General features: G+C 38.2%; 1 protein-coding gene across 7 annotated transcripts in view; it reads right to left on the reverse strand.

Annotated features, from left to right (window-relative positions):
- Positions 1-427: 427 nt before the first annotated feature.
- The window catches only part of SIPA1L1 (signal induced proliferation associated 1 like 1), a 199,477-nt gene continuing 180,716 nt past the window's right edge, over positions 428-19,188 (reverse strand). For 6 of the 7 annotated variants that reach the window (XM_058842505.1, XM_058842487.1, XM_058842514.1 and 3 more), the window contains 7 exons: positions 13,438-13,677; positions 12,195-12,360; positions 9,265-9,508; positions 6,076-6,222; positions 3,835-3,949; positions 3,275-3,356; positions 428-2,541 (listed from right to left, as the gene is read on the reverse strand). In XM_058842505.1, coding sequence (XP_058698488.1) covers positions 2,398-2,541; positions 3,275-3,356; positions 3,835-3,949; positions 6,076-6,222; positions 9,265-9,508; positions 12,195-12,360; positions 13,438-13,677 — 1,138 coding nt within the window. In that variant the 3' untranslated portion in view covers positions 428-2,397. The remainder of the gene's footprint in view (positions 2,542-3,274; positions 3,357-3,834; positions 3,950-6,075; positions 6,223-9,264; positions 9,509-12,194; positions 12,361-13,437; positions 13,678-19,188) is intronic. The other variant, XM_058842533.1, reaches the window with a different exon arrangement.

The following is a 19,188-nucleotide window of genomic DNA, read 5'->3' on the forward strand; positions in this document are numbered from 1 at the left end:
TGCTCACAGGTTTGGCTCTGAGACACTGAAAGCTTTGTGGGTCCTTGGGCAGATGAGCCAGGACAGTTTGCTTTTCACCCAAATTCATTTCAGTCCAAGTTCTTAAGTTCTAAAATCCTGATAAATTACAAAAAAAACCACTGCCTCTCCTTTAGATCACTCTGGTGAAGCCCAGAGTAACTGTTAAAGGTAGCAAACTTGTAAATATGGGAAGAAGATACATTTGTGCAATAATACAAATAAAAAGTCAAAGGATGAAGTGTTTTTTACATATCAAGTAATGGCCTTCAGAGGGATAAAAATTAGGACTCTAATAAAGAAGCGAATTCATGTATCAATAAGCACTGAGAAAAGTGGTACAAGAAGAAAACAGGAAGAAATGGACACTCTGGAAAATCTTAACAAATCCAACAAAATCAGAAAATGGTTTAGAAGAACCTTTAAAATGAGTTTTATTGTCAGAATTTTACAAGTAGCCTTCAGTGGCATCATACAAGAAGAACTCTGTTGCAAAACTCTAATAAATAGTCTGCCCCAAGTCCCAAAATATTTTTTGAAATAAAATAAAACCAAACTTAAAAATAAAAGAGAATAAAAGCAAGACTTCAGGATGCTCAGAGATGTTAGCAATATTTCCCATTTACAAATAATATCAGGCATTATATAAATCTCCTTCATACAAGTCATTAAAAAACCCAAGACATTCTAAACCTTTACAAAAGCACTCCAGAAATAGTTCCAAAGAGATCCATTTCCATGACAAAACATTAGAGAAGAACTCCATGGGGATTAGCATCACAAATGAAGTTTGAGGTTGAAGTGTAGTGTGTATTTGTGTGCAGCAAGATTAAAGAGCGTGAAAAAGGGATTTGAAGAGAGCTTGGAAGTCTGTGACAAGACTGTGCCAGTGATTTTAATCTGTGTATTTGAGAATGTGATAAAGGGGAATGAGAGGATGCTCTCGAAATTAACCCCCAAATACACTGCACTTTATGGAAGGCAATATTTACTAAGGTAGGAACTATACCCTCAGAAGGGAGTAGAAAAGGTTTCTCAGCACACTGCACAGTTCAATGCCTGTGCAGACTGCAGTGCTTAAAAGCTGTATTTTGACACCTAAAAGGTATTTTCTGTAGAGGTAACACGTTGTGGCAAGTTAGCTGTTCCTTCAAAGAACAAGAAATCAACTTTGCTGGCATGAAGCAGTTTGGGAAATCTCCTGCGAGACAATTTCACTGGGGACTAGGGATTTCAGAGCTCCAATCCTGTCCCGGTGCTTTGAAAAATACACTTCTCTAATTTCCCTTTACATATTCCTCTATCTTCCATAATAAAGGATCTGTAAGATCTCTCATGCAATAAAACACAACTTGAATAAACTTTTCTCAAATCTGTCGTGATTTGAGAAAACCAGGGAAACAGAATGGGAGGGCAGGTACACAGTGATGGTTTGTGTGTCTTTTCATGGTGACATTTCAGAGGGGGAAAAGAAAGCTTAATCTCTTTACAACTTCAGCTTAAGTCTCCTGCACGTATGCAAGCAACAGACTCCCCTGGAAGGGAAGGGGGCTGTACTTAACTGAGCACTGTTACTGGATCGCTTATGTCTCAGCCTGCCTGATGTGGTATGAACCGCAGCATGCCTAGTTTTGCTGTTTGTAAAGGTACTTGCAGCCATTGTTTCCACAGGAAACAACGGCCACCAGAAATGCTAATGCAATAGATGTGTGATAATATGCCTCACCCATGGCTCACCTCTCTAGTCTCTCTCTAAGCTGTGATGCTGGTTGTACTGTACCATACACTATGGACGCGCGCTCTCTGCAATGTATGGGAAGGTAGCACTAGTTACCAAGCGCAAATTGCTAAGGAGACACCTAAAACATTGCATTACATCCCCTTGTCTGTGGCATACTTCAGAAAACAATGTTAGAAGAGCAGTAAAGTAAACATTTCTTTCTAATTTCCTAGATGTCATAATATTCGCCAAAGCTGCAAGGAAAAGCAGATTACCTGAAACAGAGAAAGGAGTTAATGGAAACAGAGGCAGATGGAACAGCAAGCCTGATCCTGGCCTCCAAATCATTTTGTACATAACAGATAAAGAGACAATGTGCAAAAAATAGACATTCACATTTTAGCAGTTAAACTTTTATTTTTTTATTTTATTTTACCTTTTAAAATTATTTACTTTGTTTTTTCTACAAAAGGCAGACATTGATTGTTGATCTGCAATTGTTCTGAGTGCGCGCAGAGATGCAAAAAAGGGTTATTGGAGGATGAAGAACAGGGAATTGCTCTGACTATACTTTCACATGTCATAATTAAGGTGGCATTAAAGCTTAAGTCCCAGTAATAATATTCATAACAGATAGTTTCCTTCCTCATACACCATTCTCAGTTCATATCAATTGTGTTGAAAACCCACTCGGTGAATTTCTTCAGCTTTTCGGTTGCATTCTGAGATTCCTCCTGTAACCTCAAGTTGTCTTCCCGCAAATGTTGCACTTCAGCCTGAAGGCTGGCCTTGTCCTCTTTTTCCTTAGGCATAAGGAAAAATAAAGATCTTAGTGGTAATTTTAGGTCATGCCTCCTATCTATCTAGAGCAGTAGGAATCTCCTACGAGAGCATCTGTCTCTTTTTTTTTAAATTATTTTATGTGCAGTAACATGCAGGTTTATGTCCAAGGGACATCAGTGATTTTGCTTGCATGAACAGGATTTCTCTGTATTAGGTCCCAGTACAGAAGCTGGCTCCCCAGGTGGTCCCATAAAATTGGGCATGACCTGTTCTGTGTGTACAAGTGCTGATGGTTAACTAAGGGCAGAGAATCTTCCTGCAAATACTTTCCCAACTAAGAGATTTCATCTCCCTACAGCAGATCCTTCTTGGACCAAGTAGGCATTAAAACAATACAGGAAGTTTCCACAGCAGAAATTACAGGTTTAGATAACACTGTCAACTTTTCATCAGCAGGATACATTCTTATGGACTAACTTCAAGCCTTTTGCAGTGTCACCTGAATTAAGAGTGGAGGTACTGTGAATCACCCTCCTAATTTAAGCAGAGGAATCAAACGCCTACAAATTCAGACACCCCATCCCAGCCGTGCATAATTAGAAGCCTGAGAAAAGTAGCAAAGAAATGTCTTTTTCTCACACAAGGATGAGACTGTCACAGGCTCAGGCATGGCAAAGCAGGATTACACACTTATTAGCACCACCAAGCACTAAATACGCGTCTTACAAATCCTTCTGTAGATGAAATGCTTACCTTCCTTAAATCTTCTTGCAGCATCTTCAGCAAACCTTCCAGTTGGTCCACTTTAGAGGCGAGAGTTGGAGGAGATTCTTTACTGTTGAAAGCAGGAAACAAGAATAGGCATCAATATGATTTACTATTTTCACACGGGGTAGCTAGGAGCTTTGTCTATACCAAGTGGCTTTATGAAGGTATGCATTTGTGTGCACCAAGAGGTGACAAAATTAACATAAAGAGTACGTGGAACACATGCAGCACATTAAACAACAGAGCAAATTAAATTCATGATTACTTGGGGTCATCCCATCACTTGAGTTCTTTTTACTTGAATTCACTGTATATGCCTTGAATTACCATTGCTTTGTTCAGGAACATCTCAGACAAGAAAAAAACCTGCAAAAAGGTTTAAGTAGATTTACAATTCTTTAATTTTTACCTCCTAATTCCATCTTAATGAGAACTTGTGAAGAGTTATTGCATCAAGCCTGGAGATGGCTTCCAAATAAAGACATCCCTGCTCTCTTCCTTAGTTTGTAGCTGGGAAAGCCTGCACATCTGGTGTATTCACTTACCCTGTATAAGGCTTTATCTGTGCAGTAAGCTGGTCCTCAGCCTGATCACTGCTGGAAGCAGCGCTCACAGGTCTGTGATTTTCATCAGCAGCAGCAAAAAATGAAGCTCGCTGAACTGAGAAGGCAAACATATGGAGAAAAACAATGGCAGCAGTAATGATTATTTGTTCATGCAGAGCACAACAGCTACGCTGCAGCATCTCAGCAATTTCAGTCTGTTTCAAGCAAGGTAAAGTGATGATCTGACATACTTATGTCCACTTGACAGAAGCAAACTAGCAGTGCAAGTGTTTGCACCAGGGTTTCCACTGTACTGGATTCAGGAAGTACTGGCTCTGGCACAAGCAGCACTGGGCAGATCTTCCTGGGTTCAACTCTATGATACCACCCAATAACTTAGTAGATATATTTAGCTTCCTTTGAATGCTTTTATCTTGAAGAAAGAGAAGTTCATGTGTGCAATTTGACCAATGTCATTTTTCAGAACCTGAAATTTTTTCCTTATGCTTTGTAAAATGTTTTCACATAGAAATATGAAACTTCCCTGCTTTGTTCTTTAACTGTTCAAATGTTCTTACAGATCTCTAAATCACTGTCATGTGTAATGTGACAAACAGCAATATAAAGACTTTAAGCTTAATAAATTAATCTCAGCAGCTGTTGGGCTCTCACTGGAAACAGAAGAGTATTGTCTTTTTCTGTTTGCCAAATTTTTATAGTACAGCTTGGGGTAGCTCAGTGATCCAGGCAGTTTTTCTTTCAGCTGGTACAGATATCACAATTTGTAACTTCAGAGGCTTGTGCTGAGGACATGAATCAGTGGTGTAGAGGAGGTGTTCAGAATCACAAATCAGGATTTAGGATCCTTGGTATGTGTCAATCCCTACTGGCACCTGTCAGAGACTAGAGACTGGGATTATACTGAGACCAGACAACCAAAGACCAATGGAATTATATTGAGATCCTTCTCCAAGTCAAATTTGAATGTATTTTTATAGTAGTGAGATGAAGCTGCCAGCTAACACATTACTCCAGCTTTTCTTCATCTGAGCTGTCAGTTTGTTATCTTGACCACAGTGACTGTGTTCACACTTCTAAAGAGAAAAACAAGTGAGTCTGGGGCCTACCAAGTGAGGGATTCAGGTTAATGAGGACAGTCAAATAAATCTCACCAAAAACCAGGGGATCCTTTAAAGAGAAACTGCCAACCACAGAGAAATGTGTTAAAACCTGAGTTTCACCCATATGTGGTGATGAAAAAACCATCACTACAAAATCATTTCGTCTTGAGGACCATGTCTTACTTTGAATACCATTCCAAGACTGCACAGCAGAAATATGAGCCAAGCTGCTCCTACAACTCCTGTGGCAACAGAGCAGAGGACACAAGTACATCCTGAACACTCATAGAGACACGCACTGTCCTAGTGATATATAAGGCTACTACCAGAGAACAGCCAAGAAATCAAATTACTTCATAGCCTTCTCCAACCACACTGAATAAGGTCTAAAAGATTCAAGATCAGTTAAAAAACATTTCCATGAAGGTGGGATAGCATTTATACAGACATTAGGAATGGGCACTTCTGTTTCACACACCTTGGATTCCAGTAACAAATTCTCTTTCGTCTAAACAGCATTTCATTTCAAGTTCAAATGTATCTAGACAGTTCACAGTTCTCCAGCTTACCAAGTGTCATGGAGATGGAAAATGCCAGGATGAAACAACACTTACATGCAAATCTACATCTTTGGGGTATGCAGAGGCAATTAAAAAGTATTTACCAACAAGGTGTATTTCCCAAGTTATCCTGGTAGCAAACTTCAGCTGCACTACATGTACTTCTCGCTACTGCAGTAAGCAAGCAACCATTAGAGTGCTTTTCCCCAACCATATGACTTTATTTTTGTACTTTTGTGCTGAATGCCTTTCCCACACCAGTTGTCTTTAACTGCTTTACATTAAATGTAAAGTGGCCAGTTTCACAAAGATTTGGCCAAACCATAGTACCGAGGAATTCCAGTATGAAGAAATGGTATCTGAATATTACATACAAAGTTTCAGGCTCTTATTACTTGAGTTAGTATTTTAAATGAACTTAAGCGTCAGACTAAGTAGAAAATTGAGAACAACAAAACTAAAAGTAAGGATTAAAATAAACCCAAACAACCACAAAACCCACAGTCCTTAATGAAGTGTGCAAAGACCAGCTTCCTAAGTATTATATTCTTAAAACTTACCTTCAAAAGCTTTGGCAGCATCTACCAAGTTTGACCAGTCCAGATCAGAGGCAGAATCAGGCAATGGCATAAGACCAGGGTCTGGCATGGGCTGCCGTCTTTGCTCCTGGATATCTGTGAGGGAGCTGTCTGAGGCAGAAAACTCTCCTGGAGCAATGCAGAATAGATTATAAACTCCATAAAAACACCTGAAAATTCCTTTCTTAATACGATTGCATACCCTATTCTTAGCTTTTCCGGCATAGCACTTTTGAAACCAAAATTCAGAAGAATGTTTGTTCAACTGCAGTTGACCAGATACAGCCCTTTACAAAGTAGTTTTCTAAAGGCAGCACATTCAGCTCCTTTCTAACTTGCCGTAACTTTTGCAGCTGAGTGCTTCAAAAGCCAATCTCTGATTCCCTAGCACTGGCCCTAGGGGAAATACTCTTCCACCCAACAATTCCTGCCTCTGCACAAGCTGAAGATACTTTAGAGGGCTCTGCCGCTTGCTGGCTTCTACAACCCCTGGCATCTATTTGCTTCTGAAAATGAAACAAAACAAAACCCAAAAACCAACCAACCAAAAAAAAAAACCCCAACACAAAACCGTGGGTTGTTTTTCCTTCCTCTTTACAATCTTGTAAACCAATGGGAGCCGACTTAAGCCAACCAAGATGAATCAGAAGAAGAAAACCTTTAAAATTACTTCCAGAGCATTGCACATCTCTGAGGAGCTCAGTGAAACCTTCAGATCTTTACTAAAAAATAGCCACACCCACCCGAAAGGTGTTACATGGCTCACTATGGAAAAAAAAAACCATCGGCAAGCTTGAAAGAAGGATTCAAAATGCCTGCAATTTTTGTGCAAATTCAAACAACAGAAAGGAAACACTTAGATTTTTCACCACTAATTAGGGCAATACCAAACTGTCAACCAAGAATTATCTACTTTATTTCAGTTTACTGGCTGGACAATCAAAATATGTGCATGCAATGCCTGGTCACATGTGCAAGCTTGGAAGCAGCAACAACTTCCTTTCTCATACCCTCTGTCAGGATGTAAAGAAGTTTTGAAAACCTTGTAGGCAGTATTAGAAGAGAGAGATGTATGGGTGAGAAGATGGACTGGGCACTTGGGAGGAAGCTGAGAAGATTATAGTGAAGAGTCTGCTTGGATCATACAGCACAGAAAGACAGTGTGACAGGCAGGATATAATCCCAAAATATCATGAGTTGTGTTGTTTAGTTCCCCTCCACCCCCCCCCCCTTTTTTTTTTTTTTTTTGGATAGTCTAATAACCATATAACTTCAGTAACTAAAATAATTTCATAAGAACTTCAGCTAAATCATATTGTTGCCTGGGGAACAGTGACCAGAAAAGCCACGCAGCATTCACTTATTTGCTCAGAAATCTTGGGGGTTTTTTAATGTGTGTATTTACTTTTTGTAAATGCAATTTTGGCTCAATATTAACACTGAGGATTCTTGTCTTAGCTCTCAAAAGAGTTATTTCGGAGGTTGTTAACGTGAAAAGTTTTCAATTAGTGAAAAGATACATGCAATTAGATGAAAACTTAACTATTTGAAAAGCTAACTGTTTTAAAAATGTGAGATGGATTGTTAAGGCAGATGAGTAAATAGAAGCATTTTTAGCCCACTGTTTTTCCTCTTTAAAAAAATTGATGTGCTCTGGAATCTTTGAATTTAAAGAATTTTGAATAACTGGAACCAACAAATACTTGTGGTACTAAATATCTAGCTTGCTTAATCCTTTTCTCAGTGAAGTGTGTGTGGGAAGACAATTTGTGTGCCAATCAAATAGCTGGTCCTTTTATCTTGCAGCTTCTACATTTTATAGAAAATGGAAAATCTTGTTTTGTTGACAGAGGTAGAAAGGTTATGTGCTAGGAGGAGTTATCAGTTTAGTGTGGAAAAGAACATGACAGCAAAAGAAGGTTTTGTAGTTTTCTTTTTGGAAAATACAGCATTTAAATGAAAAGAAACAAAGTACTGCTTTCCACTTGTACCCAGGTGGCATCATTAATCTTCTGACCCCAAGCCCTCAGAAGCCAAATCCTCCATCCAGTTACAAGCATAACCAAGTCTGCGAAGTTACTTAAGTGCATATAAAAAACAGAAATGAAAAGAGCTCAGTTTCCTAACTCTTATGCAAGAAACATGTTAAACAGACACAACAGCTCATGAAAATGTCAGGTTCAACACTGAAAACTGATGCCTGGTGATCACAGTCAGATGAAAAGAATTTAAAATAGATTTCTTCATCATCCCTCACTGTCAAATGTATCCTGTGTAGCTAAATACAGACTGTACTTAGGGCCCACTATAGTGAGCTGAATCTATTGATAGCCTTGCATTTTCCTCTTGAAACACACTAAAATATGAATAAATCAGAGCAGATATGTACTTCTCAGAAAACACTGCAGAATCCTGAGATTCTGAACCCTGAGATCTACCTCTATTTCTGGAGAACACAGTCAGTTATGAAGTACAGTGGGAACCTGTGAAAACTTCGTTTCTTACTGAGACATTCACGTGCAGCAACACACAACCCATCAAATAATCATAATGAGACCTCCCAGTAAACTAATGGGGGAAAGCTGAGTCTTCTTGACAGCACTTTACAAGTGATATTTTATGGTTAACTGTGGGACTAAAATAAGTAATTCAAGTGCTGTAAAATAAATAGGGTAAGGAAATTAATTTAAAAACAGTTGAACAGTTGGCACAATAAAAGCTGTATCTGGTGTAACTGTATATCCAAACGTCCACTAGTATTTATCCACTTTTGTATCATTTTCCTAATCATATTTTGTTCCCATAATCCCTCATTAAGGAACTGACACCTGAAGTTCCCTCTGGTGGATAACCAGGCATACATTATTTGTCCATTGGTCCAACTGATCTAGGTGACTCTTAGAAGAAATTAAAGGAACTTGCAGGCAGTGAGTCAAATTTCTGTGCTCCCTCCACAATGCAAATGCATGACCAGTCATGCCATCTCACAACCACTGAAGTGAGGAAAAAAAATTAAATTATGGTTCTTTTTTATATTTTCAAGGATGTGACTGGACTCTCCTCGTCTGAGCAAGATCAAGACGGAACTACCAACTGCTGTAACAAACATTTTCCTCCGAGATGATTCACAAAGGATTCCTCTGAAAGTTGAAAAATGGAAAATCCACTTACCATGTAGTGATTTCATTCCCAAAGTATAGGATGGTCTCCGTAACGGCAGCGACTTTGGGAGAGAAGGGTAGGTGCTGGTGAACAGAACATCATTTGGCATGGCTTGGTCCAAGAGCGAGGCCCGCGAGGTGAAGAAGTGGTCCCTTTGACCACTGTAAATACTCTCATCTGACAAAGTCCTTTGCAAGGCACGCCTTGTGGTAGGAGTGCTGGGAAAGGGAGACTGACAGGACAGAGTGTGTGACTATACATTCATAAACACAAATAAAAAGAAATGAGAAAAAATAATCAATAAAGACACTTTTGAAATAATTTTTAAAATCTTTTTTTAAGTAAGAAACCAAGTGTTAACATAGCATTTTTTCAGAGTGGACAGGAAAAAGAATTGAAGGAATTGGCTTTTAAGGAGGTTATACCTAGGTAACATATATAGATTTTGTTTAGCCTGTCTCACATTTTAACTTTCAACACCCACCCTTCAAACTTCTCCTGGAGTGGAAATCTCAGGCAGCCCTTGTTGACTCCAGAGCTGATGTGTAGCAGAGAAATGGATACAAAAGAGCCTGAATGCTGCCCAAACCAGAATTCTCCCATTGCCCGGGGTTGGCTGCCTTCCTGCAGGCACAGCACCAGCAAATGCCAACTAATTAGAAATCTCTTGTTACTGATCAACTAACACACTGCTGTGGGTCTTCAGAAGTATTTGAATCAAAAGCAGTCCCATGAATAAGACAGCTTGTGTCTTACCCCCACCATCATCCCAGCTTCCTCCATGTTCCACACAAGAGAAAGCAATGCTGGGGTAGGCAGGAGTTTTGCACTCTCAGGCCAGTGCCAGAGAGCTGCTATCATGACCATTCCCACCAGCAGACTCTGGTTTCCATGAAACCTGTAGCAACATAGCTATCTCTAAGGCATAACGTTTCTTTACAGTTTGGTTGAAATTTGGTCCAAAGGCTTTAATGGAGAATTTTTTACAAAGCCCCATTTGCTCTGTAAGAAAGTTTAAACAAAAAAAAAAAAAAGGAGAAAATGGGTTTTACAAAAAGAGCAATTAAAAACAGAGCTGCTCATTTGCACATAAAAATAGTCCTCCCTTCTTGGAGAGAGGGGGGAAAAAAAATGTTTAAACAGACAATATTCTATTCCTATGACCAAAATCCCAAACTACAAGGTGGGAGAAGAGCATGGAAGAGGGACTGTTGGTGTTGTACACAGGAAGACAATCTGCCAATCCCCTCACCTCTTACAAATTTCAACTTAAGAACATTGCTGGACATGTTTGTTTTATGATTAAGAATCAGAATTATTAACATTACTTCCAAAACCTTGCTATCATCAGAAGATAAGAAAATAAAGAAGCCAACTTTCTATTTCTCATGCCACTTTTCTATTATTAAATCCTCCCCTTGGTGTTGCCTCCTTCAGGACTTGTCCATCACAATACAAACCTGCACATACCACTAACACTACAGAAATGACAGCTTCTGGCACACAGTTGTTATTATGGCATATGGAGACTGAACTGCCTTTTTTTATACTCCTGCTAATGAAAAGTTCTGGTACCACAGCAGGGAAAAGAGAAAATGTTACTTGTCTGAGAATATACAATGCCCAAATAGTAGGGAAGGAGATAAGGAAGGCTGGGGAGATAAAACAAAGATGACAAGACACACAAAATCACAGCCTAGAATGAATTCTACTGGCAAATAAAGCCTTGGTCAGCCAACAGACAGAACAGAGAAGGATTTTTGGTGCAGTGAACTAATGCAGGCCATTATCATTCTTTCTTTTCTTTTAAAGTGTCAAAAATTTTTATGCTGTAAGACTTTTTCTGTAAGATGAAATCTAAGTCATACAGTGTGCAAAATAAAGTTACTTTTAAAATGCAATTTTACTTTTAACATGCAATTTATTGCTGTGACAGAATATTTTTAACTTGCTAAAATTGCTTTTAAATTTATCAAAAGTAGAACCAGGAAATAAAGATCAGGGTAAGAACTGATTCACTAACCCCACAGCAGAAAAACAGCAAACTTGGGAAGATAAGTTGGAATGAGACTGATTCTCTTGCTCAGAACAACCAACAGGAGGTGTTCACATCACCCATGACCCAGTTCCCCTCACAACTACCACAAACCTAAGAAAAAGCTATTTTGCCAATGACAAGGTTGTTTTTTTTATCTCTGGCCTCAAAAGCAACATCTTAAATAATCTGTGCATGGGACTCACACTAACAAGCTTTACTAAGCCACTTCATGTTTTTCTAGCAAAAAAAAAAGAAGTTAAAGCTCTCCCTTCTGCATGGTTGCTGTGGAAACAGTTTGGGCTCTGGATGACAAGCACTGGCTGTACATGAAGACTAGAAATCAAGACATTCTCTTCCAAATTATGGATTCTAAAAATTAATACATGCACTTATATGTTATTCAACGTATTTTGAAACACATCAGGAAATGATTCTATCTACTCTGCAAAAATACAGCCTTAAGTTTAGGGATCATTTTGGATAACAGGATTAGTGAGGTATAAAAGTGTGCTTTTTGCAAGGAGTTTCAATACTGCCAGTAAGTCACTGTCTAATGATGCAGTCAGGGAAGAACAGTTAAAATAAGTAATACAACACTACAGGATTTTCCATAACGCAGCAGTACTAAATGTTCTCTGCAATTTGGCATATTAGTCTCTTTAAATCTGCACACAAATATATAATAATATGTAATATTATTATATATGTAATAAATATGTAACAAATATGCAATAATATTGCAGAGACTGTAATAATGAAACTCTTCACCAAATTAGTTCTCCAGTAACCAGTTACAAAGAGATTATTTTCTGTCCACAATGAGAATTCAGGGAATGCCTCACATTTTATTTTCCTGTTATGGGTGAGAATAGAAAAGATCCTATCTCTCTTTTTGATGTACCTTAAAATTCTTCTGGGATTCAGGTGTTGGACTATCAAGATCTATCAATTTCTTCAGCTCTTCCTCAACAGTGGACTTGGAGGCTCGTTTCGGGGATGCCCGCAGGTCTCTTGCGGACGCCCGCAGCCGAGGGTGGGCCATTTCATTGCCATCACTCTGGTGACGTCTTAAATGAAATGGAACAGACACATTCAGGTCTCAAAGCCCTGGGGCAGGAGGCATGAATGAAACAAGAATTATAGCACCCTCAAGTTTTTAAAAGAAAGAAACTAAGTAGAGGGCACAGAGGATGGAAGAAGTTTCACTGCTACAGCAGAGACTCACCTTAGTGGATATCTGTGGAAGCACTAAGCTTGTTTAAAAACATCAACTAGTAATACAATAAAATAATTCAAAGGTTAATGTAATACATTTTCCCAATAAGGGACTGAATTCATTAAAATAGCATGCATTCTGTACAAAGCTAAAGAAATGTGTCTTCAGTAAGCCCAAAAGCAGCAAATCACCAAATTTCTTTAATATTTCAATTGGCTTTTTATAAGGTAGTTATCACAAAGTTTCACCATTTCCTTTTGACAGCCAGTTATTGGTATCATCTAGGGATACTGTGCCTGACTCAGTAACAGTCAAGAAGGTTTGAATAAATTACTTTGAAATGGGCTTTCTGAACTCCTTGCTTTTTGAATCATACTTAACAGCATTTTCACTAGTAAGTTGTTTCTCAATTTCTCTTCCAAAAGAGTTGCTTGCATATTGTAATGCTGAGATATGGCTTGCCTTAAGCTTTAAGCCAGTTAGACTGGATACTGGCAGCAATTTTAACAAGGCAAAGTGGAATGCCAGAGTTAATGCACAACATGCATGGCACTACTACATGGATGAGAGGTTTAAGTAAAACTCAGGCTCTACAATAAGAGGATTTCTAATATTTTCTCAAGTAGCATTCTGAGTCACCTTTAAGTAGTCCCAAGAAAAGATAAGCTTTCATAGGACTGAAATCCACAGAGCTTTCTAGAAATGATAAAACCCCCAACTTTTACAAGTTAACAGGGAATGAGATTAGCCAACTATCAAATATTTAAACCGTACTCCAAGAAGACTAGGTTACAGATTAAGTTCTACAGAAGATGAAGCATTGTATTAAACAGTCTTGAGCTCTTCTCTACAGAGAACTGTCACAGATCAAAATGCTTCTTTCACAATTAAAGCAAATGATCAAACAAGAGAACAAAAAAAGTCTTACTTTCTTGAATCCATAAACCCCACTGAGTTTATTGTCCCTTCTGGCTTTTTCCATCCAATCAGATACTTGCTAGTAGCACCCTGGCGAGGGTAGAAAGTCCTAGGACCAGACGAGGAGGAAGAGGAGGAGGAGAAGGAAGGTGCGAGTTGGGGAGAAGTAGCAGAATGAAGCTCTTCTTTAGGTGAGCTTCTGGCACTGGTGAAAACAACAGGGCTGGCAGAGTGTCGTGAGCTCATGGTGCTAGGAGAAGAACATAAAGACAAAAATTGCCTCAAATGTGTATATATGAGCCTTGTTGAACTGATTTTAGAGCAGAAATCTGTGCACAAGATGTTATTCTTATCAAGAGCAGATAGAGTAGCAAAAGCACATTGCTCTTCTTAAGGGCCTTCCACCAATGTTTCATTAAAAACACCTCACATAGTAATGGAAAAATTTTGCAAGCTGCCTCAAAGGATACAATACAGCCACCCTTCACAAAATAGGAGATCTAGGGGTTCATTGTCATTAGGCAGTTTAAAAGGAATACATGAGATTTTAGCTGAATTAGCAAAAAAGAACCAAAGTGCAAATTCTTGCTGGAATTCCTGGCTTTAAAAGAAAACACACTTTGAAGGAACTTAAGCAACAAGAAACATCTCTTTAGTTAACAAACTAAAGAAGAAACCAATACAGCTCTCAAAGCAGGGGTTCCAGAATTTCACCCTGAAAGCATTTATTTAGCATTTGCAAGAAGAAAAAAAACAGTTAAATTCAGAAGTTAGAGCAGGTCTCTAACATATATCACCATTTGTCAAGACAGAAAATGGAGCTGGGAAGACCAACTGCACGTTTTTGGGAGAAGGAGAGGGGCTTTAAATGGAAAATACTCTTTTGTTATGCTGATACTCAAATCTGATGGAACTTCCTTCCTATCAGGAGTGCTTGGCCTTAGACAATATATGTTATAACAACCTTAAAAGGTCAGTAATTTATAACAGGAAATTGTTGTGTACAGCTTTAATACTGAAATAGCATTATATATCTGGATAAATATATATATAATATTATATATATTTTATAATATAAGTATATATATATATTTCTACCAGCTCTCTACACAACTTATCCATGTTTTCATCCCTGTATCCAACACTGCAGTGAAGGAACTTGAGACAGATGGCCCCATGGTAAAGAAGAGTTGCTGACTGAGAAATAAAAATTAGCTGGAAGGCTAAATAAAGTCACTGAATAATCTCTTCTTCCTTAGCATAGCAGAAAATTCTTCACCTATCTTTTTGTAACTTAATAAAAATTGCATTTTCACATCTATCCCTCTTACTGAAACAGAAAAAAATTAAGGTTAAATTTATGTTGCCACCTGGGAAAATAATACCACCTACATTTAGTCTCAAGCAGTCAGTTATCTAATCTATGCCACTTGTCTGGCTCCTGTAGTAGTCAATGAAGAAATATCCTAAGGAGGTGGATCTGCTTGCCTTAAATTAGGTATCTCAGATATGCAGGGAGAATTAATGTTTTGGAGTTTCTTCTCTCTCTTCATTGACAACAGATGGAGTCGAAAGAGTCACCCTGAAATATGTTTCATTTTCATGTAGCTCAAGTTAAGCACCACAATTCCCTGCAGTGAAGTGCTGTGGGCTTGATGAAGAGCCTGGGTGGACTGCAGCCTTCTGCTGCCTGCTGCAGCCCAGGGCCATCACACATCAGGGGCAAGAAGCACCTCTCCACTTGCATACAGACCAAATTACAATACAGATTTTCTATTAAAGAATTGTATTTCTTCTTGCCCTCTACCTCTACATTTGAAAGGCCTATACAAAAGACAGCAGACTGAGAAAATACAGCAAGATATTTTCCTGTCCAACAATCTCATATATTTAGTACTGCATAGCACAACCTTCATATTTGTAAGACATATACATAAGCATAATTTACAGCAAGAAAGCAGAGAAAATTAAGAGCTAGGGGAATAGGCAGTAAATTTTTCTTCATTCCCCCTTTGTCTTTTCCAATACTGAAAAAAATCTCCCACACATGCTGAGTAAAGCAGCCCACTTGTAAGGTATCACTAGCACAGCATAAACTGCCATTTTTACTCCCTCCTAAATACACTCATGAAGTATCAAAGTTTTTCTGCTTCAGTGTAGGGAAAAAGGAGAAAGGAATCTGTCCACTTCTCAGAATTCTTCAACCCATCAGGTATTTCTCAAGGAACTGCTAGTTGTGACAAAATGTTTGTTAATAAAAACCAGTAAAAATAAATATCCAGCTCCTGGATAGGCTAATGGTGTTAATCCTTAATGTTACTGGGGAAAGAAGGTAACAACTGATATTAATTATGCTTGACATAAAATTTATATAATACGCATATGCATGTATAATATTTATTATATAACATGCTATAAATACCCTTTGTGCATTTTAAATATTATTATTTGAATATTTATTTTAATATGCATCATATAATAGATGCCAAGAGCAGCCTGGTAAATACTAGTAAAATTAGCATACAATTTTAAATATTATTTTCTTTAAGGTGCACTGCATATTATGTGTTGTGGTTTTTACAATATAGTATTTTTCAGGACTGCACACAGAACTGTGAGTATGACTGAAGCTTTTCATACTACCAGTGAACACAGGCAGGACAACAGGATGCTGACAGGCAAAGAGACACACTTGTTAACTGAGAGCATAGTTGAAGAACAAAAGGCTTTAGGTAAACTCTACAAAAACTAAATAAGAGCTGGAGCACTATGGTAGTGATGGGAAGTTATCAGAATATTTGACACCAGGAAGCATTCATCATACTTCAACAGATACCTAGACCAGCTTAGTTTTATCTGGAAGAGATTCAGTCCCCTTTCTCAGGACACAGAGATGGTTGCTATTGGTCCCCTATCTCCCACCTCAATTATTGAGACACCAAGGATTGAATTTTGAAAACATTCAAATACTACATGACTGTCTGCAAGAACTGCAGATGAGCCATTCATAAAAGCACTCTACAATAAATAATATTTTAAGTATCTTAAAATTATCAGAAGTAATAAAAAATGTACTTGATTACAAATAGTCAAGATTATCCTTTTAATTTTGGTAAGAAAACCATAAACTGTATAGCTTAGGTAAAAATGAAAGTTTGACTTAATTTTTTTTTTTGTAAGGAATTCATGCCATCAGCACATACTGCTTAATTTAATGACATTCAGCTATAATGATTCTGTATAATTACTGGCCTACATAATGCACTTCTCCTGGGATGCTATGAGAAATCTGCACAATCATCAGGAAGGACTTTGGGAATGGGGGTGGAAAAGAAAAATAAAACCCAGCCAGAAGCTCTGCTGTAAAAGTTAATCACTATAATTTACATTTTGCCACCAGTTCTCAGGTACAAGTTCTTTTATGCACCATTAAATGATCTGAGCAGTAATTATCACTCTTGTCTTCTACAGACACAAACACTCTAATTTGTAGTTATTTTCTTTTCTTTTGTCACAGAGATCTTTTTAGGGCTATATTCCTTTTCTTCTTGCTCAGAAACCTGATTTTAAAGACATTACAGACATTATGGCATCCACAGGCAAAAGATAAAAAAGTGAGAAGCAACAAAGGATAGCAATTTAGAAACTGATAGAGAAACACACCAATTAAGCTGTTCATTTCTCATGAAAAGAGCCTGTTCAGAACCTTTCTTTCGTCTCCCCTCCTTCACCTCCTTGAAGCAGGCATCTTCATAATAGTCTCCATAATCTGTGCTTGTCTTTTGGAAGTGCCACTTGAACCAGCCTCCAGCTCCAAAATGTTGTGCCTCCACAGAGGAAGCCATGAGAGAGCTGGGAGCAAACAGCTGGATGACCTAGGGTTCCACTGCTGTTCAATGTACAACCACCAACTGAGGATGGCACAAGAAACAAAATCAAAGCTTTTTATCCCAGACTGTGCCTATGTTTTATTGTGGGCATCAAACACATGCTCTAGCCTTCAAAAATGAAAAATAATAAAGAAGGAACGTGAGTCAGTCTGTTTTTAATCTGTCACAACAAATGATGTGTGTGAAAGTATTGCTGCATTTCTCAAGTATCATGCCCCATGTGTGCTGCAAACTGCCACCACTCCTTTTTGCAAAGGGTTGCATTACTAACATCTCAGTTTTAAATGAAAGAAAAAATTGGCCAAAAGAAACATCAACTGTTTTCTCCAGAATAAAGCCCAGGAAACCTTTGTATGGAAATTTCAGTGACAGCCCCAAAATTAGAGAATAATTTCAATACCATCAGAGAAACATTATGTCAATCCACACCAACAAGAGAAAACACTGTGTTTGGAGACACAATGTTATAATATAATAAATAATGAGATAACAACCTAGACACTAGTTTGCAGTCGAATTGCAAAGTATGGAAGAGGAGGGCTGTCACAGTGTGCCTGCCCTGCAAAGTGTTCCTTTCTATAAAATTTTCTCAGCTTTTCTAGGGAACTAACCCGATTTGGTGCTTGAAGAAGAAACCAGAACTTCAGATATACAAAGATGCCATTCCATCAGGCTTTACAATAAAGCTTCCAACACTTACATAAATTTTCCAGGATTCCTTAAGTGGGTTCAGAAAAAATCCTTCCAAACGACAATGCTACTAACTTTACTGCAATCAGCATTTTGTATAAAAACCTCAACATTTTATGTCACTGCCAGTTACATTCAGACAAGTACTTCAGGACATGTGGCAAATTCTGCTGAGTGCTAAAAAATGCACATAAACATGCTTATCTTAAAATAAAAGCTGTAACACTGTAAACAACCATCATATATAGACTTTTTACCTTCAAGAAAGGGGAACGCACTAGCATGACAGAAATCTAAGTAAGTCACTCTGTGGAGTGTTTTCTCCAGATTTGCTCAACTCCTCCATACATACACAGCTACTGGAAACACACCAGTCTCAAACATCTGGGTGGGATTTCTGTCAATTGAGTATGAGCTTTGGTGCCAAAAATGGCCAATGAAGAGAGGCAGTAAACCAGAGTGGGACCACCATTAATGGATTACTTAGTCAGAATTACCATGACAAAGCACATGGAGACCATTACAGTCTCTATGACAACCCCTGATTTGCAGCTACTGTATGAGGAGCTAGTGAGCTGTTCTCATAAACATCTAGTCTTGCACAGCAGCTTTGTTCCAGACAATTACCAGAAATTGCTTTGGACTTCCAATCTGCAGGTATTTTAGCTACACATTCAAAACAGAGGTGCCTTAAGAACAAAAATGCAACAGTCAGGCTCCACAAGGCCAAGAAATTATGATGATCCCACATCCTCCCTCAAAGACCTACTTTTTTTTCTTGTTGCAAGTATGACAGAGTAGGAATATTTTTTAAAAGCACACTGAATGCTTCTTGGAAAATGGGTTAGGAAAATGGTCTAAAATATTTTCTGCTTCTAGCAGCACTGATTACCTTGTAAAGCAGGTATCTTCCATTTGAGATGTTTAAGCACATTACACACATATTTGATATTGCTGATTTTTACAAGTGGCAAAACTGAGGAGAGAGGGAAGGTGTCATACCCACAAGATTGCAGTAGGAATGAGATTAAGATCTACATGCTAGCACTCCCAAGCAACTTGCTCTCATTATTGATCATACCAACTGCAAGCAGATTTCCAAACACAAAGACTGGGGAAAAAAGACAAAACATCTGAAATGAGTACTTGCAAGACTAAGAATAAACCCAATATTAAACTGT

This window comes from Poecile atricapillus, chromosome 1 (assembly GCF_030490865.1).
Source record: "Poecile atricapillus isolate bPoeAtr1 chromosome 1, bPoeAtr1.hap1, whole genome shotgun sequence".
NCBI lineage: Eukaryota > Metazoa > Chordata > Aves > Passeriformes > Paridae > Poecile > Poecile atricapillus.